The following is a 27188-nucleotide window of genomic DNA, read 5'->3' on the forward strand; positions in this document are numbered from 1 at the left end:
GCCGAAGTACAACGCAAAAGCCAACGAAAATTGTACAGAGCCAAAGCCAAAGCAAAAGAGTAAAAAACGTGAAAGCCAAAAAGCAAGAGAAGAGTCTACAACGTCTGACGGCTAGGGAAAAAGAAAACTAAAACTATCTAATTCCTAATACGTGAATCTGGCTTTCTTTTGCCTTTTGTAGCCGCCGCCAGCCAAAGCAATTAGGAGCAGGACTTATCTATGGGTTTTAATCCCACGCATCTGGTCTACGTGGTCCTGGGTCCTTAATTGGTTCTCCTGCTGTTACCAAGCTTAAGGGTCCGGCTTTTGGGTATCCTTCTAGAGTTTCTGGCATGGGCACGCTATGAGATAGAGAGTCTTCTGAAAATTTGTCTCGCGAGAGCACTTTTCACACTAACCACCTACACTTTATACAAATATCAAATATGAGCAAAATATCAATTCTTAGCACCCTGAGATGCCAAAATTAGGACAGAATAGTAGTGTAAAACGTGCTCAATAATTGTTTTATCAAATCCCCCCACACCTAAACAATGCTTGTCCTCAAGCATTCCAAACTCAGAAGTACAACCAAGATAGCAGAGGGCATGCAGTACTCTACACTAACACAAGCGTCTCAGATCCCTGAAAATGTCGCCAGAATTAGAACATACTGGACAGGTGGTAATTCGAAGAATATAAACAGTAATACTCGTCACCTTCACGAAAATGTATGAATACTAGGACGCTCAAATCAATATTAGGGAATGGCATTACCATAGGTTTGCACATTTATCACATCTCCATCACTCAAAGGTGAACTAAATACACAAATCAAAGGGACTTTAAGAGGGTTATAATGGGGCTTAGGTAAAATGTGGGACAAAAAGGTAAGGATAGGGTGTAATGTGTCAAGAGAATGTCCAACATCCACTAGATAACCACAACACTTTACCTGGGAAATTTCATAAGCAAGGCATTTCCATTTGCTATTCCCACTGTGCCAGTGTCGAAACTTTTTTTTTTTTTTTTGCAAGCAAGCGACTCGCAAGGCGTGGGCATGCCTTGTGAGCTAGAGTTTTCTGTTCTTATTGACAATTTCTCCCCCTTTTTTTTTCTTCTTCTCTTTTTTTTTTATTTTGGAAAGGACGTCTAGCAAGGCATGGGCACGCCCTGGAAGACAGAGTCTTCTGCTCACCTTTTTTTTTTGCCGATTGCTCCCCTTTTTGTTCTAGATGCACAGAAACGGCCCCACACAAATTCTACTCTAACAACACTTGCGACCCTGGATTTATTTGTCTTGCACAAACAATGAATTTCAGACATTCCTTAACGACACAAGGGTGAACAAGAAAGTCTAAAAAGGTTCTAGATTATCAGACATGGCTAACAAACAAAGGAGGGATAAAAGCTCAAAATGGTTTACTATTGGGAGACAAAATGAAGGCATGGTTTGTAGAAAGTCAAATAAGATTAAATTCTAAATGCTCTTATCATTTCAAATGCATCCAATTCAACAAAATGTGGTCTCGACGTGTACAAAATAGCAAGTTCTAGAATGCCAATATCATATGTGATACCCACTCAATCAAACAAAAATAGAGCAAATAAGAATGATGTGCTCATGCATGGCTCAAAAGCTCCCAAAAGTTTCAAGAATGGGTCAAGTCCAGCATATTCAACATTCAACGATATTGTCAAGGAAAATCAAAATACATAGCTAGCATATATGACCACATACCCGTGCACCATGATTGTGCAATCTATCATAGCAACATGCTCTAACAGTTAACAAACGTAGAAATAGAAAGAAAGTCAACTAACTACACCCTTTTTTTTCATTTTTCTCTTCTTTTTTTTCATTTTTTTTTCAAGCAAAAAGAAATAATGGAAGCCATCCCCCCCACACCTAATACCTACATTATCCTCAATGTAGAAAAGATGAATGAAGTATAAGGAGAAAAGGAGAGAAACTTCTCTGACCACCGAGAGGGAGCAGCGAGACACTAAGGCGGATGAGGGTGAGGTGGCTGGAATCCAATGTGAGCAAAGAAAGCTGTCTGATGAGAGAGATAGTGACGGTGGGGAGGGCAGCGACGTGCGATGAATGGCGCGAGGAGGAGAGAGAGAGAGAGTTTCTAGCGGCGGTGGCCAAGGGGGAAACCTTGGACTAAGACAAAACAAAGAAAATTGAAAAGTAGAAGCTGGGACAATGGAAATTGAGAAGACCATACAAGACAAGAAAAAAGAAAAATAGAAAGTGGGATTAGAGAGGATCCTGGTCAATATTTGACTGTCGTTGGCGCAAATGTCGGAAGCCGTGGACACGCCTTGGAAGCTATAATCTTCTGACCATCAATTCCAAAACTTCATTTCTTAGGCATGACCAATTAAACTGGGCATGTCTAACTGCCAGCTTCCTGCCACAAAACAACAATCCACTAAATGACACTAACACTTAACAAAAATTTCAAAAATATAAGAAAACTAAAACAAAAGAAGCATTGGGTTGCCTCCCAAGCAGCGCCGTTCTTTAATGTCTTTGGCTAGACATCGTCATGTTTATTCACGGAGAATAAAATCGTGTAACTCGTTTCAGTGCTTCATCTTCTATGTAATCCTGATAGCCCTCGTAAATAGAGTAATTCTTGAGTCCACGATTTACGGTCTTCCATGGATTAGTAGATGGCGCCAAACAAACAAGTGATGACCTTAAATCTTCACTCACTCCTCCATCACGAGCACTTATTGGTTCGAGATATTTTGCCATTGCAACTCTTAATTTATTCATGTCATGAAATTTAAAATCTACTGGTATAATAAAATCAATTTCACTAATAGGAATTGAAGAATAAGAGTTAGAAAAATATTGATTAAGGAATGGAGGAGATGTCACCGTATTTGGAGATTGTTTACTAGATTCATTCATTTGAACAATTTGATATTGGGGTCTCATGTCTTGTACTTCAACTTTCTTTTCAACTGCATCTTTAGATCCTTCTTCTTGAGATTCTCGCAGTACCATGTCATTTGTCAGGATAATTGCACTCTCATCTTCCTCATGGTCGATAATAGTCGGTGAGGGCAATTCTTCATAAACTGGAGAAATCAATTTGCTCATTTTAGATGCTCATTCACGCCTTCCTTCTTTCATTTCTTTACTCATCCTTTGTGTCTCCTGTTAAAGTTGATGTACCTCCTGTTGAATTTGATATGTGTTAGTAGCTATTAATTCAACTATTTTTTCAAAAGACATACCTGACATGGATGACAGTTCTTGAGACTCTAGCTGTTGAAAATCTATTGGCCTTTGTTGATAATTAAAATTGGAATCATCCCACCATCCTTGCTCATACCCGTTTGAATAAGGGTCATACCACGTTTGATATTGAGGTGAAAAATCTCCAAAAATATCGATTGGAGCACTTAGACCATCTTGAAATGTATGGCATATGTCGATTGAATGATCTGAGGCAAAATAAGTTCCACAATTTGCAGCAACCCATTGATCATTAGAAAAAGCATGAGTCTCATAACCCCTTGTAGAAATAAAATCCAGTCTATCGTCAAAATACGGAATGTTAGCAGCCATAAACTATATATATATATATATATATATATAAATAATAATAATAAGAGAAAAATAAAAAAAATGAAAACAAGATGAATTCAAAAAGAAACAAATTAATCAGGCACCAGTCCCCGGCAACGGCACCAAAAATTGACAGGTGTCGAACCTGTGCAATAATAAATACCTACTCAAGAAAATTACAAATTTTGTATATAGCGGTGAATAGGGTCGAATCCACAGGGATTGGAAATAATTCGTTTCTTCTAAAGTTCAGAGTATGGGGGGTTTTTGATGGGAGGAAAATAAAAATAAAAATAAAATAAATAAAATTCAAAACTAACTCACAAAGCACAATTTACTAAAAATAGCAATTAATAAAAGTTCTACCCAAAAGATCAACTGCTCAGGCACGGTTCAATTAAATGCTCATCAATATAAAGATATTTCATCCATTTATCATTAGGTTGATTATAGCTATCAACAAGCTCTGATAGCCAATTTTTCCTTACCTTTTCGACAGCCAAGGTACGACCGTTGACTGCTTCTCTAACCAAAAAATAACCCTGGGTACGACCATAGAAATTTAATTATCCAATTGCATTAAAGCTAGAAAAACCCAACCCTAATCAATAAACACACTAAGAGGGTTTATTTAAATTAGATCCTGCGCTTCCTCAACATAAAGCCAATTATGGTTGTTGTCACTAATTATCAAATAAACGAACAATTACGGATTCAATTTAGTTAATGAAACAGTAGGCTATTAAATTAAATTAAATACCCGACCGTTGATATTCAATTAATAAAATACCCATGAACAATTAACTCAGGAAACACACGAATAGCAACAAATTTGAAAAAGTAATTAAAGTTTGATTAGATCTCACAGATGTTATGGACCGCGTTAACCTTTGGGTAGAGGAGAAACCTAGCCGCTCCTCATCGTATCAATTTTGCGTGGATTGGTTGATTTCATCCGCACAGTCATCAGCGAAATTGGAACGATGGAGTAATGACGAAAGAAAGAAAAGAAAACGTCTTCCTTGTCTCTGCGTTAATGTTTGTACTGAAGCCGAAGTACAACGCAAAAGCCAACGAAAATTGTACAGAGCTAAAGCCAAAGCAAAAGAGTCAAAAACGTGAAAGCCAAAAAGCAAGAGAAGAGTCTACAACGTCTGACGACTAGGGAAAAAGAAAACTAAAGCTATCTAATTCCTAATACGTGAATCTGGCTTTCTTTTGCCTTTTGTAGCCGCCGCCAGCCAAAGCAATTAGGAGCAGGACTTGTCTATGGGTTTTAATCCCACGCATCTGGTCTACGTGGTCGTGGGTCCTTAATTGGTTCTCCTGCTGTTACCAAGCTTGAGGGTCCGGCTTTTGGGTATCCTTCTAGAGTTTTTGGCATGGGCACGCCATGAGATAGAGAGTCTTTTGAAAATTTGCCTTCCTTTGGGAGCACTTTTCACGCCAACCACCTACACTTTACACAAATATCAAATATGAGCAAAATATCAATTCTTAGCACCATGAGATGCCAAAATTAGGACAGAATAGTAGTGTAAAACGTGCTCAATAATTGCTTTATCACATATCTTAGTGCAATTGGTGCACTAATAAATCTTGCTAATTATACAAGACCTGATATATCATTTGTAGTATATTTATTAGCAAGATTTAGTTCCTCGCTCACAAAATGACATTGGAATAGTATTAAACATATTTTTCGCTATCTCTAAGGAACAATTGATCTTGATTTATTTTATTCAAATAAATCCAAACCTGAATTGGTTGGTTATGCTGATGCTGGGTATTTATCTGATTCGTATAAAACAAGATCTCAGACTGGTTATCTATTTATATATGGAGGTACAGCTATTTCTTGGCGATCTACAAAACAATCGCTAGCTACCATTTCATCGAATCATGCTGAAATGATAGCAATTCAAGAGGCCAGTCGAGAATGTGTTTGGTTAAGATCAATGACCCACTATATCCGGAAGAGTTGTGGATTATCCCGCGAAAAAGAAAATCCTCCAACTATATTAAATGAAGATTATGCAACTTGTATAACTCAATTGAAAGAAAAATATATTAAAGGAGATAGGACGAAACATATTTCACCAAAATTCTTTTTTACTCATGATTTGCAAAAGAATGGTGAAATTGACGTGCAACAAATTCGATCAGATAATAATTTGACATATTTATTTACTAAGGCATTGCCGATTGCAATATTCGAGAAATTGGTGAATAATATTGGAATGCGATGATTAAAAGATCTCAAATGATGTTTGCATCAGGGAGAGAAATTAATACACAGAAATAGTGTACTCTTTTTCCTTCACTAGGGTTTTTGTTCCGATAAATTTTTCCCTAATAAGGTTTTAACGAGGCATATTCTTTGTATAATGGACATCCAAGAGGGAGTGTTATAAAACAATTAAAAGTGTGGATGTCCCTTTGTATTTTCAAGAGAATTAATTCATGATTTATGACTACATTATGTATAGAAATTACAATCCATAAATCTATTCATGTATCGAAGAAATCGTTTCATAGGTTTCGTCATATTCTTGTAGTAGTGGGAGTTTAATAGAATTAATGTACCTTTAATCTTGTAGTAACTATATATAAAGGTACATTGACATCATTTGTGAGAACTTTTGTATTTTGTTTGAATATCAGAATATTATTTTCTACTTCTCTACTTCTTTCTCTAATTTCTCCATCCATACTATAATAAACTTAAGATCTTCTGCACATAAGTGCGCGAATATTGGAATGCGACGATTAAAAGATCTCAAATGATGTTTGCATCAGGGAGAGAAATTAATACACAGAAATAGTGTACTCTTTTTCTTTCACTAGGGTTTTTGTCCCGATGGATTTTTCCCTAGTAAGGTTTTAACGAGACATATTCTTTGTGTAATGAACATCCAAGGGGGAGTGTTATGAAACAACTAAAAATGTGGATGTCCCTTTGTATTCCCAAGAGGATTAATTCATGATTTTGTTCAGCCAAGAGAAGACATGCGATAAGTTCAGAATATTTTTTAAATCCCTTCTCTCGGTATTGCTGCTGCAGGAGCATGTTAGAGACATGAAAAGTAGAAAATATCTTCTCTAACATATTTTCATCAGTGACTTTTTCGCCACATAATGATAATTGAGAAGTGATTCTGAACATGGCTGAATTATATTCGTTGACAAATTTAAAATCTTGCAGCCGTAAGTGATGCCAATTATATCGGCCTTTTGGAAGAACGACCAATTTCATGTGGTCGAATCTTTCTTTCAAATCTTGCCAAAGGACAAGAGGATCTTTAACAGTAAGATACTCTATTTTTAATCTTTCATCTAAATAATGACGAAGAAAAATCATAGCTTTGGCACAATCTTGGTTTGAAGATTCATTTTTTTCAACAATAGTGTTACCAAGACCCATTGCCTCAAGATGAATTTCAACATCCAATACCCATGATAAATAATTTTTTCCAGAAATATCAAGAGATACGAACTCTTGTTTTGTAAGATTAGCTATAAGAAATTAAAATAAGTTTTTGAGTTAGAAATTTACCTTAGAAGTCACTTGAAGAAATACGGGCAAAATTTCGGCAAAATCTTGTGTTTCACTTTTGTTCAAAGTAGAGACTCCGTTTTTCACCTTTTGCTCAAAAGTAGAAGATTGTGCTAATAACGTGTTGTAAAACTAATAAACTACTATAATATGAATGGAGATATTAGAGAAATAGAGAATGATATTCTGATATTCCAACAAAATACAAAAGTCATCACAAAAGGGTGTCAATGTACCTCTATATATAGGTACTACAAGATTAAAGGTACATCAATCCTATTAAACACCTACTACTACAAGAATATGAAAAAACTTATGAAATGGTTTCTCCACTACATGAATAGATTTATGGATTGTAACTTCTATACATAATGTAGTCATAAATCATGAATTAATTCTCTTGGAAATACAAAGGGACATCCACACTTTTAGTTGTTTCATAACATTTGTCTATTTCTGGAGTTTCACATGTACTTATGCTCTAAAGCTTTTAAGATAAAGCTCGCATTTGCCAATGACAGGTGATGTGCTGGCATGAGTTTACTATATTGTCCTCAATTTGTCTATTCTGCCAGTCATTAGTACTTAATATTGGTTTCTAGAATTGCTAGTGGAAGAGGAATAGATTGGATGGTACGGCGAAAGAGATATAAGTGAATGATTTTGAATTCGAGACCTCTCACTTACACTAAAAAGAAGAGGAAAAAAAAAAAGAATTGTTTGTCTTTTAGGAAAATTAGTAGGGATGTAAGGAAGGGTAGTGAAATTTTGGTCCTCTTGTTTTTCATTCTTAAGTAATGAAAAAAATCTCCTCAATGTCAATGCCAATTATGCCTTCCTCCATTACAAATAAACATCACACTAATCAACTATTAAAACAACTAACTACCCAACTTATATTAACCAAAATAACTAATTATTAAGAGCAAATCTTACATATATTGAGAGTGTATTCACTATCACCGTTAGATCTATAACATATATGCAAAAGTTGATTTTCAAATTTAATTTTTGTATAGTTATCATCCATTCAATGCTGACAGTGTACACATTATCAATGTATGAAAGATTAATTCAATTATTAAAGTATTAAATACCATATCACATATTATTATTGCTAACCATATTAACCATCCATTTTATTAATAGATACCATATCACATTCATGCCAACCATACCAACTAATTATGAAAGTATTGAAAGGTTGTGTATACACTATGTCTTTGACTATTGATTTCTGAAGTCTAAGAAATTCATTAGAAAGTTCATAATCTGCAGAAAGTTTCCTTTGATGGATTTTCCATTCTACATTCTAGAAAAATGGCATATGTTTGGTCATACAAAATGAAGAGTAGAAATTGCAGCTAAAAAGTTTGCAATTCAGTTATTTTACATGAAAAATCTTTGCACGTTGAGACTGAAAAGGAAGATCAAGAATTCACACCCCTGTCATGAATTACCGGTTTGAGGACTTAGGTACAGAGGAACTTGAACACGATAGACGTCTGACAACATACTGGTTCAAGCCCTTGTGGCCATGGCCCAATTCTGAGCCCAAAGAAAGCAGACAGTTGTCTCCTCGTAACTAATTATCATGAAACTGCTAAATAATTGGGCCAACATAGTATTGCCATAGAACTTCAGATACTAAAATGTTTACAGACACATTTCCTGGGCAAATTGTCAGAGGCCCAATATTGCGAATTGGCAAATTGATGGTACCCTGGTCGAAATTACGTACGAAAAAAAGATTTAATATACGATAACGACTAAGAGAATTAAATGAGAAAGATAAAGAAAAGCATACTCCGCTTTATAAAATCCTAAAAATCATGCCATTCGTTTTGGAATCTGGTGTTGATGTTTCACTTAGCAAAGCAGTACTAAACAAGAATAGAATATTTTGTGTCAATGCAAATTTATATTGCAAAGTTGATTATTAACTCCAACAAAGATGTGTAAGTTCCAGTAATCATAATTGCTGTACCCATCAAAACAATTCCAGTTATGATCAATAACTCCAAATTAAATCTCTGGTGGGTGCCAGAAATCTTCAGGAAGCACAAGGATGGTAGTATGACAGAAGCTGTGATGCTCAGAAATGCTCCCACGAGTGACATTAGCTGTCCAAAAAATGGAATGGCCACAGCGATAATGACAGTGCTGAAGACGAGGCAGGTTCTGATGAGTAGGCTGTCTGATCTTTTCTTGTGACCAGAGAGGAGTCTATTTTCAATAGCATCCACAATTGGTGTAACCATCAATGCATATTTGGCTATGGGATTGACGAGTGTGGTGTATATGGCTACTTTTGAGCTAATTTTATTGGTTGAAAGGTCTAAGGTTATTTGAGAATGAACTTTTGAACCAAACATTAGGTACCCCAAAATTGCCATTAATGCATAGGTAAGGGTGCAGAAGAAAAAGCAAAGAAGCAAAACCTGTAAAAAAGAAAAAAAAAAAATCAGGTTCAAGGAAAATATTTAGAGAATAAAATGAGTTAAAGGAATAATGCCACTTACATCTCTTTTTTTTAGGTGGGAGGTTTTGAGCCAATAACCTCTTACTTACAATCCCTCCCACTTTACCGTCCAACCAAACCCTCCCCTAATGCCACTTATATAAACAAAGTACTAGACTTGGATAAACTTGAGTTCTTAACTTCTAAAAAACTGCACCTGTTACTCAAGTGTAACCATTTGTTTTTAGAGTTAAAACAGTCCATATTCAGTTCTAGTGAATACTCGAATCAATAGAAGTTTGGAATAAAAAAAAAATTTAAGAGCACAATGTCATCAACTTAAAATTATTGGAAAGTTTCCTTCAGAATTTTCTTTGAAAAAGTTTTTTAACCTTTTTTTGAAATTGATATTTGCACTCCCATTTTAGTCCCTTGCATTTCAATTCACTCACTAAATAATATGCTTCCAAGAGGTGCAAGAGGCTAATTCTGGAGTGCAAATATCACTTCCTTTTTTTTTGTGTTGCATATATCAAAAATCACAAAGTATCACAGTATTACTCTTTTAAATATTCAAAAAGAGCAATTGAAATGAGGTGAGAGTATCAATTAAGAGAATTCATCAGTACCTTTGGGAAGTGTCTCCGATTTCTCATGGAAGTATACAAGGTTGGAAAAACAGGATGAGAGCAATAGCAAAAGGCATAAAGACTAGCAGCTGTTGGGATTCCACTCCAACCTACCAACCTTCCCTTTTCATGAAATCCAATCCCATCAAATGCACCAGTCCACAAAATTGAGCAAAGAAGTACAACTGAAGCCACAACTCCACTAGCTGATACATATGAAAGAATGTTCATATTATTCAACCAAACCGTGGGAAGAATTATAAGTCCAACCATGATAACAAAACTTTGTCTTGCACCAATATTAAAACCACCTATTGCAAACCCAACATCTGGAAATAAGTTTGACAAATTATCTCCTTCAATAATCAAGAAACCAGTAGCCACCAAATAAAGTTCAGCATTCATTATGATTGATACAAGTGTTCTTCCTTTTGCCCCAAATGCCCGTTGCCCCATATCAGGAAATGTCCTTATGGTGGTTTCCAAATCCATACATCTTTGAATCAAGAAGCCAGTGTAGAGGGTTGAGCATGCAATGATGAGGAGAAGGAATAAGCTTAACCATCCACCTGATGATAGTGCATATGGGACTGAGAGTATCCCAACACCTGATAAAGAATTGACTCCATGGAAGCATGTTTTCCAAAAGGATGTACAGCCTAAAGTGGAAAGATGTCCTTCAGGCTTCAATTCATTGGATTCATTCGCTCCATCCAGGAGAGGTATATCAATTGAGTGGCTATTTTCTGCTGTTTCATCCATGAATAAGTTTGTGAAACACTTGCTGGATAAAGCAAAGTGAACAATAGTGGCCTAAAGAGAGGTGGAATTACATTGTGGTCTAGCCTCTTTTTGGTGGCTTTCTATTCATAGCAGCAACAACGTTTTGATTTTGTTCAAGATAATGATTTCTTTGGAAGATATTTCTTTCGTATGGAACACTACTTGTTCGATGAAGCAAAGTGAAAATCGAATATGGCTTCAGCCATAGGATGATTGGTACGGGTCTGTCTTTACTTGAAACGTGCAATGGCTGTTTGTAATGCTTATTTTTCTAAGAATAAATTACCTTTTATCCCTTTATAGTTTGGTGCTTTATCATATAACCCCTTATGATTTAAAAAATTATATATAACTTCCTCATAATTTGGGTTAAAGTATCACCATTAATTTTTTTATTAAAACTAACGGTCAATAGTAAAAAACTCAAAGTCAAACTAATAAATTAGCAAATTTATCTTTTTATTACTTCTTGTTTTCCCTAAAAAACAAATTAAAACAAAAAATAGCTAAATAAGAACTAGAAATACCATTAAAGATTTGGCTAAAAACCTATAATGATATTTATAGACAAAAAAGATCTGGTATTTTTGTTTCTTATTTATTTGTTTTATGTTTCCCTTCCATCTATTTTGTTTCTTATTTATTTATTTATTTCCCTTCCATATCTTTTGTATTTGGAAAAAATTAAAATTTTGTAGGCCAAAGAATAGATTTTCAAAATCATCTCTTCTCTTCCCAAAAAAAAAAAAAAGAGAGAGAAAGAAAAGAAAAAAAAAAAAGAAAAGTAGTGAAAGGGTGAGTTTATCAATTTATTAGATTGAGTTTGACTTTCTACTATTGATCTCTAGTTTTAACAGAAAACTAACGGTTACACTTTAATCCAAATTCTAACAAGTTATGTATAGGTTTTTAAATGATAAGGAGGTTTATGTGTAAAAGCACCAAATCAAAGGGGGAGGGGGGCAAAGGCAATTTACCAATTTTTTTAATAACATTTTCAATCTAAGTTTCATGGCCCTATATAATCATGAAATGGTTATTATAAATTGTATTCCGTCAATTTTGTGGCGACTAAAGTAGCCAAATAAATTTCTAAAGTGTAATCATAAATCCATTAGTCAATTTTCAATAATAACTTGGAAACAAACGAATTAATCAACGTGGATGCTATAGCCATCTCTATCTTGCCGTTCATTTACGTCCAAAATTAGGAGAATAATGTTTAGAAGCAACATCCTGACGTGTCTATTAGTTAGATGTATGCGCATTCTCGGCATTTATTAACCACGTGAATTCTGCATGCTGAAACAGGATGGATACAACAGCAGATTTTTTTTAAAACATTTTTTCAGCATATAAAAACTTCTTGGGAAAATCGTCCAAAACGTCCCTCACATTTTGTAAAATGACTTTTTTCGTCCCTCACTTTTAAAAGTGTAATTTTATGTCCCTTACATATTCACATCGGTCAAATTTAGTCCCTAACTAAGTTTCCGATCATTTTTTGGCTGGAATCCATCACGTGCAAGGCACATGATCATTTTTTAAGGGTAAATTTGTCAAATTATATTTTACATAATCTAATCTATAGTCCTCCACATTTTATAAAACAAATTTTTTCGTCCCTCACATTTTATAAAATGCTTTTTTCATCCCTCACATTTCACAAAATGAATTTCTCCATCCCTCACATTTCAAAAAATGAATATTTCCATCCCTCACTAATTATGTGTGTGAGGGAAACCCTAAAAAAAAAAAATGTGTGTGTGAATACATTTTGTTTAAACACATGTATATGTCTATTTGATTTTGCTTAATAATACGAATAGCATAAATATATGTATGTATCTATTTGATTTCACTTAACAATACGAATACCATATATTATACGTGATCATTTGATTTCATCTGGTATTAGCTAGTAAAAAATCTTGCATTCATTGTCAAGTTGGCCAATAAAGCTATTTTCGGTCAAAATACAATAAGAATATGCAAATTAAGGTTCTATTAGTAAATATTAGTCATAATCATACAAAAAGAGAAGATAGCCCACAAGTTAGACCCAATTACATACATGTGTTTATGCTATTATTATTAAGCAAAATCAAATAGACATATACATGTGTTTAAAAAAAATGTATTCACACACATAATTAGTGAGAAATGAAAATTTCATTTTTTGAAATGTGAGGGATGAAAAAATTCATTTTGTGAAATGTAAGGGATAAAAAAATCATTTTATAAAATGTGAGGGACGAAAAAATTTATCTTATCAAATGTGGAGGACAATAGATCAGATTATGTAAAATATAATTTAACAAATTTACCCTTCAAAAATGATCACGTGCCTTGCATATGATGGATTCCGGCCAAAAAATGATCGGAAACCTAGTTAGGGACTAAATTTGACCGATATGAATATGTAAGGGACATAAAATTACACTTTTAAAAGTGAGGGACGAAAAAAGTCATTTTACAAAATGTGAGGGACGTTTTGGACGATTTTCCCAAACTTCTTATTGTATTCATTCAACATTCTACAGATAAAACTGGTTTGATGATACAGAGATAATTATCCAATTACTTTCATGATCGAACAAGCAATCAAATGAGCATATAGTCTACTTGACAATGAAATGGTCTACTTGTAGATGATAATTATTAAACTCGAACCGAAACTCAATTCGAAGAGGTGATCGAGTTATCGGATCATCAGTTTAACCGCGAATTGAGTTGTGCAATAGTTATATTATATAATATAATAATATATTTTAAATTATAAAAATAGTAAAATTTTTAAGTTAATGGTTCAACCAATGATTCAATCGACAATTTTTTTCTGATTCATCGATTGAATTGTCCGATCGTTGATTAGTCAAAAAATTTGTTATCTAAGTGGTTTAATTAGGAACTCAACTCAGTTCTATGGCCGATTACCGAGTTGATCGGTTTGACCATCGGACAGGACTGGGTTTTATAACTATGTGTAGATCAATCCATCCATATACAGAATATAGATAAGTACGAGCCGTAGAATTCACAAGCACCCATTTGGACTAATTAAGATCTTCCCTTAAAAACGATGATAAACAATTAGTGCGCCAATCAGTCAAGTTTAAGCGCAGAAGAGATTGTATTGACCAAATTAAAAGGTGAAAGGTCCAAGATGGAACTATTACATTAGGTAAATGAATAAAAAAGCAATTTGGGCAACATCAAATACCGTTGATAAAAATAAACTAATTCAAGTTTGAGACAAAGGCGTAAAATCAGACGAAAGAAAACCACGAATGCAGATTATACCCATTGCTTCATCTAATCAAGGATTGACATAGTTGCAATTATGCCTTATTTCACCATTCTTAGTACCCGTAAGAACTTGGACATTCCCAAGATTCACCATGGAGACTGAAAATTGGCTAATGAAGAGTTGCGGTTGAGATGCCAATGCCGCCACAAGAGGTGCAGTTCTTGCATCCGAGTAAAGTAGCTGATCAGTTTGTAATAATCCCTTCTTTGTTTGCACATTTTTGTAGTAAACTTCATCAAAAGTTCTTGGAGTTGTCGCATCAAGATTGACAAAGTTCGTGTCACGACTACATTGTTTCTTCAAGAAATTCAGATATCCAACATCCATTGAGGAATCAGGCTTCCCAGTTCCTCTGAAGTTATCGAGCCTTTGCTGGATCGAAAAGCAGGTGCTTCTTCCAATAGTGTGTGATCCCGAAAGAGTGACTAAATCAACAATATTTAGGCCTCTTTTTTGGAAGAAATCAATTAGGGTGGTAACATTTTCATGCCCATTCGGAACCATGTTTGCCTCTTTTGCGAGCGAAATTCGACCATCTTTTCGACCAAATGGCACTTCCCAGAAAGGACCTCCTGCAATGACTGTTGCATCTCTTGCTGCTGCTGTGAGAATGTCTGCACAGGAGACGGTTCTTGGGCACCTCCTCTCAACTTCGGCTTTGATCTCGTTGATTAATTCGAATCCTCTTAGTGTCTTGCTTGCCTGGGCTGCTCTTTCACTCCCTGCATGGTTCAGCAAGATTGAAGCATCGCATCCCTGCAATGCAAAGTAGTATGACGGTTAACTCTATATATCTTTGAGGCCACATTGGTGATCATAATCAGATGCAGAAAATTGGCTCTTTGAGAAGAAAAGTTTGCACTTAAGAAGATTAAAGAATGCAATGTTTTCAAAAGTTTGAGTGCTAAAAGCCTAAAAGTAGTATTTTCTAATAAAGAAAAATTAATACTCTCTGAAAGATTTTTTTTATCTATGTTTTATATTTATAGGGCGGAATAGACATGCCTATAACAAACTAGAATTTACTACTTTAAGTCATATCTAAATTTCCGTAGAGATGGTAGTATGAGAAATGTCATTCTTCTTTTGGTAAAGAAAAGTTTAAAATAATGTGTCGTTAATCTACTATTAAAAGTGAGGTCGAGGAAAATATAGACAATAACCAAGTTGTCATTTTCATTTAACGCACAATGGTATTATACATGTAAATCCATGTATTTAAGGTGTTAAAGGTACATAAAACAAAGTTTTTTGTATGAAGTAAATAAATCTCAAAAAAAATATAGATATTATTCGGAGAATTTTAATCAAGAAAAGTAAATCATCTTACTTGAAATCTCAGAGTGACATACACATTTCTCCAGCAAGTAAACATGATTAACGTTGATGAGAAGAGGAAAAATAAGATTAGTGAAAGTACCCGAATAGCACAGTCGTGGAAATGTAAGCGGATGATGCTTGCTGCAATCGTGTAATCCTTCTTGATCCAATCATTCACCTTTTGCTGGATGATGCCCTCAAGGTTTGGACAAGACTTAATATAGTAAGTGGTGGACAAGATATCTGCAGGAGATATGACTTTTGGGATTTTCCGTGGTTTAGTCTTGTGTAATTTGGTAGCTTTTAAAGTTGGTAGCATCAAAGGGTTAGCTGAGACTACTATGAATACATGAGCAAGTAAACACAGGGCAAAAACAAAATACAAGCACAATTTCATGTTTGCTCAATTCTAAGACCTCAATCCTAATATCTTAGATTGCTGAATTTTGGAGAAAATTGAGAATTATGTATGCAAAAATTGGCTTGTAGTATATATCTTTTGTTGTTTATGACTATATATACATTCCCATTTGAAGGGATCTGCAAGCTCTGATGGAATACATGAGGAGCACTTAGTAGAAACATGGCAACATGTATGAGTCAAACGATGTGATTATTATATGTAGATTTGAGTAACGGCTGGGGGCGGAAGTTAGAACCTTAGTCTTTGTGCAGATACTACGGCAAAACCAAATGCACCTGGTATAAGAAGATTAACTTTACAGATTGTTGTGATGGCATATGTACTGCCAACACATAAAACACAATTTTATAAACTATAACAAACAAACAGTTGGTTGTAGTTGAAATACGTTGATTCGTTCTTATCGTAGCTTAATGGATTATGGTTTTTGTTAAAAAAAAAAAACAACATGTCTATTACTGTAATTATTGCTTTCATCATGTAAGAAGCTATTCGATTTGTTAAAATAGCTTTAAAGGAATATTGACTTAACATTTATGAATAAAACTTTAAAGGAGCTATTCTCACAGTTCAAATTTTAATGCTAGAACTATTTTGTTAGAATGTCAGCAAGAACCCTCTCTAGAATTGCTTTGGTAGGCTAAAGATATATTCCAAAAGTTTCTATGGCACTATTTCTAGCCAGCTTCAAATGTCAGAGGCTTGCTTAATTTTGCATGATCATATGCAAGTTCAGCATGTGGAGAAGGGTCATTGTTCTTCTTATTATGATTTCAAACGAAAATTGTATCCTCATGAATTCTATATCATCCCTATTTCTTTCTTTCCATTCCTTCCCTTCCAAAAATTCATAACCAAAAAAAAAAAGACAAAAAATGTGAAGTAAATTTTCACACTATGCTTTCCTAGATAGACGAAGTAAATCCAATTTAGGGCCTAATCCCCATTTATGATTACATCCTTTGCAAATCATATCTTAGAACATTAACTAAGCTGTGATAATTCAACAAAATCATAATACAATAATTTAAGGTATAAAAGTCCAATCATTCAAAGTCTACAATTATTTAGTCTAGCCAATTTATCAATACTTCTTGGTCCAACATCATCCGAGGCACCTATTAGTGTAGTTAGGTTGTGGCCCTTGTGGGATGAGCTAGCGAAACTAAGTTAGGAACTGGTTCATGCATTATCTTGTAGAATCCATTATTTTACCATATCCTTGATGTAAATCAATTGGTCAAAATAGTGCTCAACCATGCATTGCAAACATCATCAGATTGAGACCATTAATCGTTATCTACTATGAAATAATAATCTTGGCAAGCACAATTGAGAATTAGAATCCAATTAGACAACTATTAATCTCATTTCAAATGCTAAGACTCCACCACAATTGATCCTGGATTTAATCCTTTCTCGACCGCCCTTCGATCAGCAAAATTAAGGTCCTACTATTATTCGGCTATGTGACCAAACGAAATTAATGTGGTGGAGCTAATGCCCATCGACAGATAATGAAAGATACGGAAATGCATAAGTATCAAAGTATCCAAAATTAAAGTTACTAAATTGCAAAACAAGTGATTTTTGTATAAAAACCACTTACTAAATAATTTGCATGTATTGAACAAAAAAAATTAACAATTTAAGATGAGAGCGTGCTTGTTGCAAATATCGAGATTATAGGTCTAACAACTTTATTTTTTTTTGGTAGAAATAGGGATTAAACATTAATAAAATAGAGTTTCACCCTATCTATTACAGTGCAAAAGAGATAGTGCAAGGAAAACAGATCCCTTTCAAGTCCTCATCATAGACAAAAGCAAGTTCTTGAGGACAATTAGCAAAAGTTACAAAGTTGGATTGTAATCCTCCCATTCTTGCGAGTGTGTCTGCGCATCTGTTCGCCTCCCGATATATGTGGGATATCTTAACATGCCGCAGCTGTGAAAGGAGGAATCTGCGGTCCAAAATGATAGAGTTCAAATGATGATTAGGATTGGTAGCAGATTTTAACAAAGTAACAATAGTTTCACAGTCAACTTCAACTTCTAGTTGAGAAATATTTAAGGAAAGGGCTAGTTCTAGTCCATCCCGGATACCCCAACACTCCGCCAGCATGTTGGTTGAAAAGCCTAAATTTTTGTAGTACCCTTTAATCCAGCCTCCAAAGGCGTCTCTGATTAAACCTCCAGATCCAGCAGGACCTGGATTTCCTGAAGCTGATCCGTCTGTGTTAAGCTTGAACCAATGAAGGATTGGGGGAATCCATCTGATAAGAATTTGGGATTTTCTGCGAGGGGGATGGTTAGAATTTGGTCCAAGGGAGTAGAATTCAATAGCCAACTTAATGCTGGTTTTGATTGGTGGAGGTTGTGGTGTGTTGGGCTCAAAAATCTTCTTATTCCTAGATTTCCAAATGGTCCAGCAAGTAAAGGAAAAGAGAGTGCCCCAAGGAATTTTGTAGTAAGGAGAGGGTGTGGAAATTTTACATCTTTCTCTAAGCCAGATATGAAAAGGAATGTGTATAGTAGATAGGTAATAGATAGGATTGAGTTCCATCCAAACAAATTGGGTGTGGACACATTTACGCAAGACATGATTAGTATCCTCTACCTGCCCTGGGCAGAAAGGACAGATATTGTCAGGAATGATGTTTCTGTTGTGAAGGAGATGTCTTGTAGCAAGTCTGTCTTGTGAAGTTAACCAGAGGAAAAGTTTGGTTTGATGAGACGTGTGAGTAGTCCAAATCGAAGCAAAAGATTGGTTTGGAGGGTGGGGTGTTTGATTATTTTCTTGGGCCTTGACATATAGCCTACAAGCTATCTCATCAGCTGATTTGAGATGAAATTCCCCATCTGGAGAAATCCTCCATGTGAGGTTGTCTGTTTGTTTAGAGTGGTAGGGTCTAAGAATGGATTTTATCAAATCTAGGATGGAGAGGGGAAGTTAAAAGGAAATTTTATTGAAGTTCCAATTACCATTACTGTCAAAGAAATCAGCTAACAGTAACCGATCTTCCTCTGGTAGTAGTGGTCCTTCAATTAAGGATCTAAGGGTGTTGGCTGATAACCATTTTTTAGACCAAACCTTAATCGATTTACCATCACCTATGTTCTAACCCAACCCTTGGTTGAAAATGTTGTTTCCGACTATGATATTTCTGAGGTTTATGGAACCTTTGGACTTGATGAAGCTAAAAGGGAATTCCTTTAAAGGTTGGTTTCTATGTACGTAGAGATCTGAAAGAATTTGAACCCAAGGGCAATGTGTGTCTTTCATCAACTGCCAATTAAGTTTGGCCAAGTTAGATTTTTTAGTAGGGTTGATTGTCTCAATCCTAATCCTCCCTTCAAATGTCGTGGCAATACCTTTTAGGTTTTACTAATGAAAGAAATTGTAATGGAACATAAAATGTGCTGAAATTTGAAGGGCCTCGATCGTTTTTACCTTTTGGTTTTCTCCCTTGTTCCGTGCAAGCGGTGCCGTCAAAATCATCTTAAAGAAAGGGCTTCACGACTCATTCTAAATTTCTAGTCCACAAAATAAGTCCAAAACCAAGTAGTCCAAATTCACAAGCCCATTGACCATCATTTGTAGTAGTAGTATCTATACGATTTTTTCCAAGCCCACCAATTAATTTGACGTGTTATCTAGTGAAACAGCCCAATTGAGGAGCCCAATTGAGCAGCCCATTGGGCAACATTTGTGGGTAACAACACAATCATGATTACTTCATATTTCTTCCCGTCAAATCTTTCCTCATGTCGACAGGTGATAGGAACTAGTACTTATTATGGTACAAAATAGGTTTGAACCTTGCGAAGAGAAGGGGAAATGGCCCGCGTGAATGGTCCAGCGGTAGCGCCTCTCACCGGTGACCCTTGAGATCCCAAGTTCGAGTCTCTGCTCCGCTGGATTCCTCCGCGTACTTAAAGTATTCGGGCTGGGTTGGACCGCCGGGCCCGAGCCACAGGGGATTAGTCGGGCCCCGTAAGGCTTGACCCAGACACCCCTGTGTCAAAAAAAAGAGAAGGGGAAATGAGAGGACTTAAAAGTTGAACCAAGAATCTCAAGATCATTTAAGGTGCATTTGATAAAATTGAAATTTGAAATTTGAAATTTGAAAACTGAAATCTGAATTCGTTATTATTAAGTACAAAATATGATATATTTGACTATATATCATAATAAGTGATAAGTAAATAAACTATTATTTATTTTTGTAGCAAGTTTTGTTGCGAAATTTAGTATCAATTAATTAATTCAGATGTTCTATTTTATATATCAAACACATTTGAATATATTAAAATTTAAATTTATTAAATTTAAATACTGAATTAAATTATTAAACAGGACCTTACTTAATCTCAATTAACATCGTATCATGCATGAGTGCGGACCAGTTAATAAAAAACTTTTGAGCCTCGAAATTCAGTCACTCATACGCAGTGGCTGGCAAAGCGAATACTTTAAGTTAGGGTCAATTCCCGACACAACACATGGAATTTATTTGTTCAGTTATCAATTGGTTGAATAGTGGTTCTTTGTGGATCTCCCTTAGATTGCTTTCGTGCCGATTTCTCGATTAACTCCTGCGTTTGTCTAATTTAACTGCGTGTGTGTTCTTTCCGTTTCGGAAAAAAAAACATGGAATTTATTTATTGTGGAATTAAGACCAAAGAACATTTCTGTTAAGCATACATTATCTTTGGTCTTTGTTGAATAGGCTTCAAGTTTAAATTGTACTTAAATTTAGCAGTCAAGAGTTTAGAAATGTCAAAAAAAATTTATTCTTGGATTGATATTGAAATTTGACCGTAAGTGGATGCAGATGCATGATAATTGTGTATTTTTAATCATCTAGGGAGCACTATAGATGGCAAAATATAATTTCATAAGTTTAAGGGGAGCAAAAATGGGTCAACATTAGAAATTTTCAGACTTTATAACCTTAGAAATTAATTTTCTCAGAGAATGGCGCTAGGGGCAATGGACAGCCGGCGCTATTTATTATAATCCTTGTCCTTGTTCAAGAGTCAAGATTCACTTGTGGCGCGTGGGCTTTTTCGCTCTTCTTGATTGTATAAATTCATGTTGGCTCATTTATTTAATAAGAATAAATTATCAACCTAAGGTAGACTAAGTGCTTAGGAACTTGCCCCAAGGTGTGTGTTTTTGCTGACATGTCAATTGGTGATTTGCTGAAAAGTTGTCGTCCGCCATGCGCCGTTCACGTGACCTGCTGCTTGCAATTGGGTTGTGAATTGCGTTTGTGAGCCACCGACTGTGTTTGTCCGTTTCCTTCAACCCACTTTCGCACCTTTATTTTCTTTTTCCTTTTTTTGCTTCCTAAAGAAACCCATGTGGGTTTGGTAAGAATTGACTACTCCATGCTTCAGAATTCTGAACAGTCCTTTCCTCTCCTCTCAGTCCATGGTCCCTCACTCTTCAGCATCACCGAGACGCCCCTGATCTTTTCCTTTTTCATGATCATCATCTCACTCTTCATTCTTCCATCTTTTTTTTTTCAACATCATCTTCATCTTCTTATCTTCTATCTGTCTTGGTGAGAAGAAAAAAAATAATTTGCTCCGAGCTTCTTTCTTCCTCTGCCCAAAATAATCTAGCCATTTAATTTTTTCCCTTTTTTTGACCGAGATGAGGAGTTTAGTTGTAGCTTTTGGAGCAAACTAATGTTGTTTATTTTTTTTTTACATTGCAAGATAAAAGGCCTTCAGATGTTTCTGCATCTGCTTGATCGTCTTCCTCTCCTCTTCTTCTCTCTTATTATTTTTTTTTTGGTCAAAAACCTCTTCTTCCTTTCACCATTTTTTCTATCTATGCATGTGATAAGCAAGTGATAGAGACAAATCTGAAATCCTTTTAGCTATTGAATCTGAACATTTTGAGATTTTTCTTTCATTAAATTTTCTGTTCATGTTGTTTTCTCCTTTTACTTATCTGATCTGAACTTGACCTTTTTTTTTTTTGTGATTGCAGGTGGGAAAAGTTTGTAGATTTCATGTTTTTATTTTGGTAAATTAAGTTTTGGTTGTAATTTTCCAGGTTTTCGGTATTTGAATCCTTAACAAGAAAATATTTGGTTTTTTTTTTTCAGGTTTTCGGTATTTGAATCCTTAACAAGAAAATATTTGGTGCCTTCTTAGTTTTTGGGGTTTCTTTGACAAACAGCCAACAGCACTGTAAGTGATGATAGAGCCCTACTAATTTAGATACTTGTTTTCAATACCTCTTCAAATCTTGCCTTTCCCTTTTCTTTTACGAGAACATCATTTATTTATTTTAGTTTACAAAAATTCCAATTTTTTAAAATAAAATTCCTGTTGATTTGGTTCTGAGAAGCTAAGATTGGCTTCTAATCGTCTAATGGGGATAACATTCTGCGAATAGTCTAAATTATAGTAGATTTACTGGTCCCTAAAATGGTTTCTATCTTTGTAGCAATAAAAAATTTGATATGATCTGTTGGTCTTTCTAGTTTCTTCATTTGTTGAAAAGGTATACTTAATTTTTTGCAGCTGAAATAACAGGAAGATGTTAGGATTCGTTTGCATTCAGATCCCATTTTCTTAAATTATCTTTTTTTCCGTACTTTTTGTTATGTTATTAACATACATCACTACATTAAAGGCGTGAACAAATCAAGATTCAATCATTCTAAAACCAGTTCAATCATTAGGCCTTGTTTGGATTGCCGGTTTCCGTAGAAAAATTACGTCGTTTTCCGTTATCACATTTCCCTATTACCTTTTTCCTTCACATACATCAAATCGCTACAGTAATTTTTTCATGAAAAATCACGGAAAATGCAATCCAAACACAACCTAAGATTTTCAAGTTAACAATGCTATATTTTTCCTTTTTTTCGGCTTTTGGATTGAAGGGTGGTCACTATTGGATAGGGTTGTTCTTTAATTTTAGCCTTAGGTCCTTCATTATTTGCATGCTGCTAATACATTATTTTTGAATGGTGGATACCTTTTGAATTGTCTCATATATGTACGGTATTTATTTTTGAAACAGCTTTGAGATTTTTTCCCCTTTTTTCTTTGTACAGACTATGATCATGTTGCGAAAAACACTTCAAATTTTTGGTGCTATTGTATTATACAAAGAACTCAATGAGTTTTACCAAATCATAGACTTATTGGGTTGTGAAAGACATTACCACTAGAGGTCATGGCTTTCTTTTTTCTTTTCATTTTACAGAATATCATTTTTTCCATAACTTTTTTAAAGCTTGTTGCTCTGTGAATGTTTTCCTTATGAATGGAAAGTACCAATTTGAGACATTCTTCTCAGAATTTTTTGGAAGATCTTGAACCTCTGAACTCTAGGCAACCAAAATAAGATAGGTAAAGCATAGCTCTTCATCAGTGAAATTTCCTATCATTTTATGTCTATGCTACCATTTTCTCTTACACTTTTCATGATTAATTTTCATATAAGTACGGATGTATAGCAGTTAATACTAATATTTTTATGGCCAGTAATAATTCTCTGATGCATTTCTTTAACCTAGAATTCCAAAGTTTAGATGGGTTCTATAGGACAAACATAACTAAGATTTGAGAAAGTCAATTTCATGTCAGTAATTCTAAAGACTTATTTAGAGGTGCAAAGGGAGTTCAATAGTCACTTTTTTGTTTTAAGATTTTGACAATTTGCAGGGCCATTCAAATTTTAAGTTTTTTTGTAATCTGAACTAATGTTGTCAAGAATTTCTCAGTTTGACATTTCTTGAATGGTGTATATTGGTTTATCCTTCCATTTTTTTTTTTTTGCATAAATGTGTCTATTCATGAGCAATTTGCTCTTAATTTTCCTTTTGATATGACTATTTCTTTGTGTTTCCTTTTGTTTCTTGCTAGGTTATTACAGGGATGGATGGTAATTTTTTTGGAAAAGGGTGTAACTTTCTGGCTGGAGTATTACAGCAAATGAAAGCTATAAATAGACTAATTTATTTTATTTCCAATTGGGCTATGATGATATAATTTTGGTTTCTTTAGATGTATTTCAGGTTTTAAATTGATTGCCATATCTTGGCGAGGCAACCCTGATGGCATTTGGCTTTCATTCTCCCCTTGAAATGCAATTGGGTCTGCAGCCATGGCGGTACTCTCATCTCTGCCTGACTTTTGCCAATAGACCTGAGCCTTACTTTAAATTATCATAATAACTGCTTAATTTAATTAAAGTTTTGATCACTGATTCCTTTTTTTCCATTTGTATAATAATCTTCGGATCATGTCAATTTCTAATGTTTTTATTGGTTGTTTTAACCTTTGAAAAAATCTCTAGCGAGCTATGCCAGAAATTCTCAGGTGTGCTACCTTGGTTTGCAGTTATAGCTCTTTCATTATATGATGTTTTATTTGTGACAAAGTTTTAGCTTTTTCCTTTTGCTTTATACTATTTTCATCATGCTAGAGAAATTGCTTGATGCTTTGGTACAATTTATATAGTGACCCAAATGGGCTTTTGTCAATGTGCTTTAAATTTTTTAGAAATTTTATGCTCAAGTGCAAAAACTATATGAAGTTAGAATGAAATATCTAACTAAATATCTTAAGTATTTGAGAGGTCTTGCAAGCCTGTACGTCTTAATAGAGAAGTAAATATGATATTTGATGGTTGCTTTTTATAAAAAATAGTGAATACTTTTTTACTTAAGTACACAAAGACTGGTTAGTTTGGAAAATCTATTCGGGGCCTTTCTTTTTTCCTACTTCACAACCCAAAAACAAGAAAGAAAAACACCCTGTGTTGCTCACATAGTGTTATTTGGGTAGAAATTCTTTCTCCTCATTTTTTTTCTCTTTACGGCAATAGGAAGATAACATGTTCATAATGATGGGTTTTGGTAATGTTAAATTGCATGTTTTATAGCTGTTTAGTCATGACAAGGGATTAACTGAGACCTTTTTAGGTATCTGCATTTGGTTTCTTCCTTTTTTGGTCGGTTGGGTTCTGAAGAATTAGATAAATGAAGCATTTTGCTTTTTATTTTTTGTAAACTTTATTTATTGGAGAAATAGGGATGGGCATTGCTGCAGTTATGCTACTTTCAAAGGATTGCATTCGATGGTCTATTGTGAGGATAGAGCCTTGTAAATCTTGAGCAATAATATCCGGCACTGATATTAACGAGATTTGAGCATCTACCAGTAATGGAAGAAGCAAAATTGACCTGCAAGCACATAAAATACAAGGAATACGTACAACCGCGGATGTAGATGAAATATTAGAATGAACTGGTTTAGACTGATTGGATCAAAAGCACACCCTCTCTAATCACCCTCCAAAGGTTTATGAATGGCTTTAAATTGTGAACCGCTGACTAGGAAATGAATCGCATTGCTACACAGTTATAGTTCTCTTTTTTTTCTTTTTAGTTAGTAGTTCAAAATCTCTTATATTTCTGCATCCATACAGGAAATAGTTTTTGTTTCATTCATTTAAACCTATATTTACTCGACTAATTTGTTTGGTTTAATTCTTTTATAGCTTGATTGAGCTGCACGACTATGAAGCTTAAACGATTAGTGATGGCAATTTTCTAGAAGCACTGAAATTAATGAACTTTACTCGAGATGGGTTCAAAGTGAACTACATGAGGTAACATGCTCGAATTAAAAATTATCAACAGTTTTTTTGTTATATGCCTAATTAACAATTTATGGACTTGACTATTTACATCTGGGATAGATAATATTATCAAAATTCACAGTGAAAGCACGCTTTTCTTTGTGTTTAACATTTTTTGCTAAATAGATAAAAGTGAAAGAATTTTTGTTATGCAGTTCACCTTTCTCTGTTTCTCTGTTTCTCTGATTTGAATGATGAAATGATAATATGCACGTATTTTCAACTTTTAGCTTCCACTATTTGAAATTTTCTGCACTTTTCCTTTTGGTTTAGCTTGATGTTCTATTTTTCATTCATGTTGTGTTGGTAAAAAGGTGGCATGAATGATAGGTATCTCCATGATTTATAGGCCAAAATGTATAAGCTATTTTTTGCCTTTCTATTCTTTATTTATTTATCTACCATTCATGTTTTGAGGAAAAATTGGCTGGCAAGACGTATTATTCAAATATATGATGGTTGCTCAAAATGGATATGCTGTTTATTTGCTTTCGATTCTTTATTTATTCGTCGAGGATTAATGTTTGAGAAAAAGTTTGAGTGGCAAGAGGTCCTTGTTCAAATATAATGATAGCTCAAACTTAGGAGTATGGAATGTGCTCTTGATGGCTTTATTTTTTTCGTTGGTACTTTAGTAGCTTCTTGAAATTTTGCAACGAAGCATGGCAAAAACTGCTGGCGCATTATCAGTGGTTTAACTAGATTGTCATTCTAGTCGTGGTTGTTAAATTCAAATATGATTCTTTTTTGATAGGATTTGAATGATGTTTAGATGGTGGAAACTTGGAAGCTAATGAAGTTTTGTCATGAATGCTGGATACTTTCCCTTCTCTCTACTATCTTTAGCAAATAGTCATTATTTACTTCCAGAATCACTTACTATAGTATAGATATCAAATTTTGTGATAGTTCTTTTTAATTTTTCAGCACTATTGCATAGTTCCAAGAGAATTGGCTGACTGCTCGAGACGCTGATCAAGTAAAGACTAGAGGCATTTTTCTAGATATAGCTGCAAGAGAGCACTTTTCGATGAATGTATCTTAAATTGTGACTTATTTCTTTTTCACAATTAATGGCATGCATAGTGCATTGGGAGAGCCTACCTCAATTATATGTGTTATTATACTCTTCAACTTTATTATTATTATTATTATTTTTTAACTCTTATCTGTTTTGGTTTACACCTAAATTAATCACAACTGAAATGTCGACAAAATGCTTCAATTATCAACCACACACAGAAAATTATATAAAAATGATTTTTAATTGGAAAATGCAGCCATTGAGGGCTCTGGGTATATTAACCTTGCAACCTCAGTTCTGGGTACACTAACCTTGCAAACTCACACCGCGTGTAGTGCGCGGTGATCCCCTCCTAGTTTCTTTTATAAAGGTTGTATGTCTAAATCTCATAATGGATATTAGAATTGTATTAATGATAATTTGTAAATAACT

The 27188-nt window shown here is 34.5% G+C and overlaps 2 protein-coding genes and 1 long non-coding RNA gene across 12 annotated transcripts; 1 reads left to right on the top strand and 2 right to left on the bottom strand.

Annotated features, from left to right (window-relative positions):
- Positions 1–8919: 8919 nt before the first annotated feature.
- LOC113687791 (amino acid transporter AVT1J-like) lies at positions 8920–11220 on the bottom strand. The gene is made up of 2 exons (XM_027205313.2): positions 10218–11220; positions 8920–9568 (listed from the first exon to the last, which is right to left on the bottom strand). The coding sequence occupies exons 1-2, from the start codon at positions 10977–10979 to the stop codon at positions 9047–9049; spliced, it is 1284 nt and encodes a 427-aa protein (XP_027061114.1). The 5' UTR covers positions 10980–11220; the 3' UTR covers positions 8920–9046.
- A 3099-nt stretch (positions 11221–14319) lies between these two features.
- LOC113687477 (peroxidase 7-like) lies at positions 14320–16027 on the bottom strand. Its single transcript, XM_027205081.2, has 2 exons — positions 15731–16027; positions 14320–15066 (listed from the first exon to the last, which is right to left on the bottom strand). The coding sequence occupies exons 1-2, from the start codon at positions 16025–16027 to the stop codon at positions 14320–14322; spliced, it is 1044 nt and encodes a 347-aa protein (XP_027060882.1).
- Positions 16028–21408: 5381 nt separating this feature from the next.
- LOC113743694 (uncharacterized) lies at positions 21409–26841 on the top strand. 10 transcript variants are annotated; one of them, XR_011814303.1, is made up of 6 exons: positions 21409–21432; positions 22061–22126; positions 22179–22263; positions 23953–24199; positions 25592–25702; positions 26660–26841. It is a non-coding gene; the product is annotated as an uncharacterized lncRNA (long non-coding RNA). The 10 variants fall into 10 exon arrangements; XR_003461168.2 differs by having other exon boundaries at positions 21415–21432; positions 22061–22096; XR_011814301.1 differs by having other exon boundaries at positions 21418–21432; positions 22061–22096; positions 22127–22263.
- Positions 26842–27188: the final 347 nt, after the last annotated feature.

Source organism: Coffea arabica, chromosome 5e, assembly GCF_036785885.1.
Source record: "Coffea arabica cultivar ET-39 chromosome 5e, Coffea Arabica ET-39 HiFi, whole genome shotgun sequence".
NCBI lineage: Eukaryota > Viridiplantae > Streptophyta > Magnoliopsida > Gentianales > Rubiaceae > Coffea > Coffea arabica.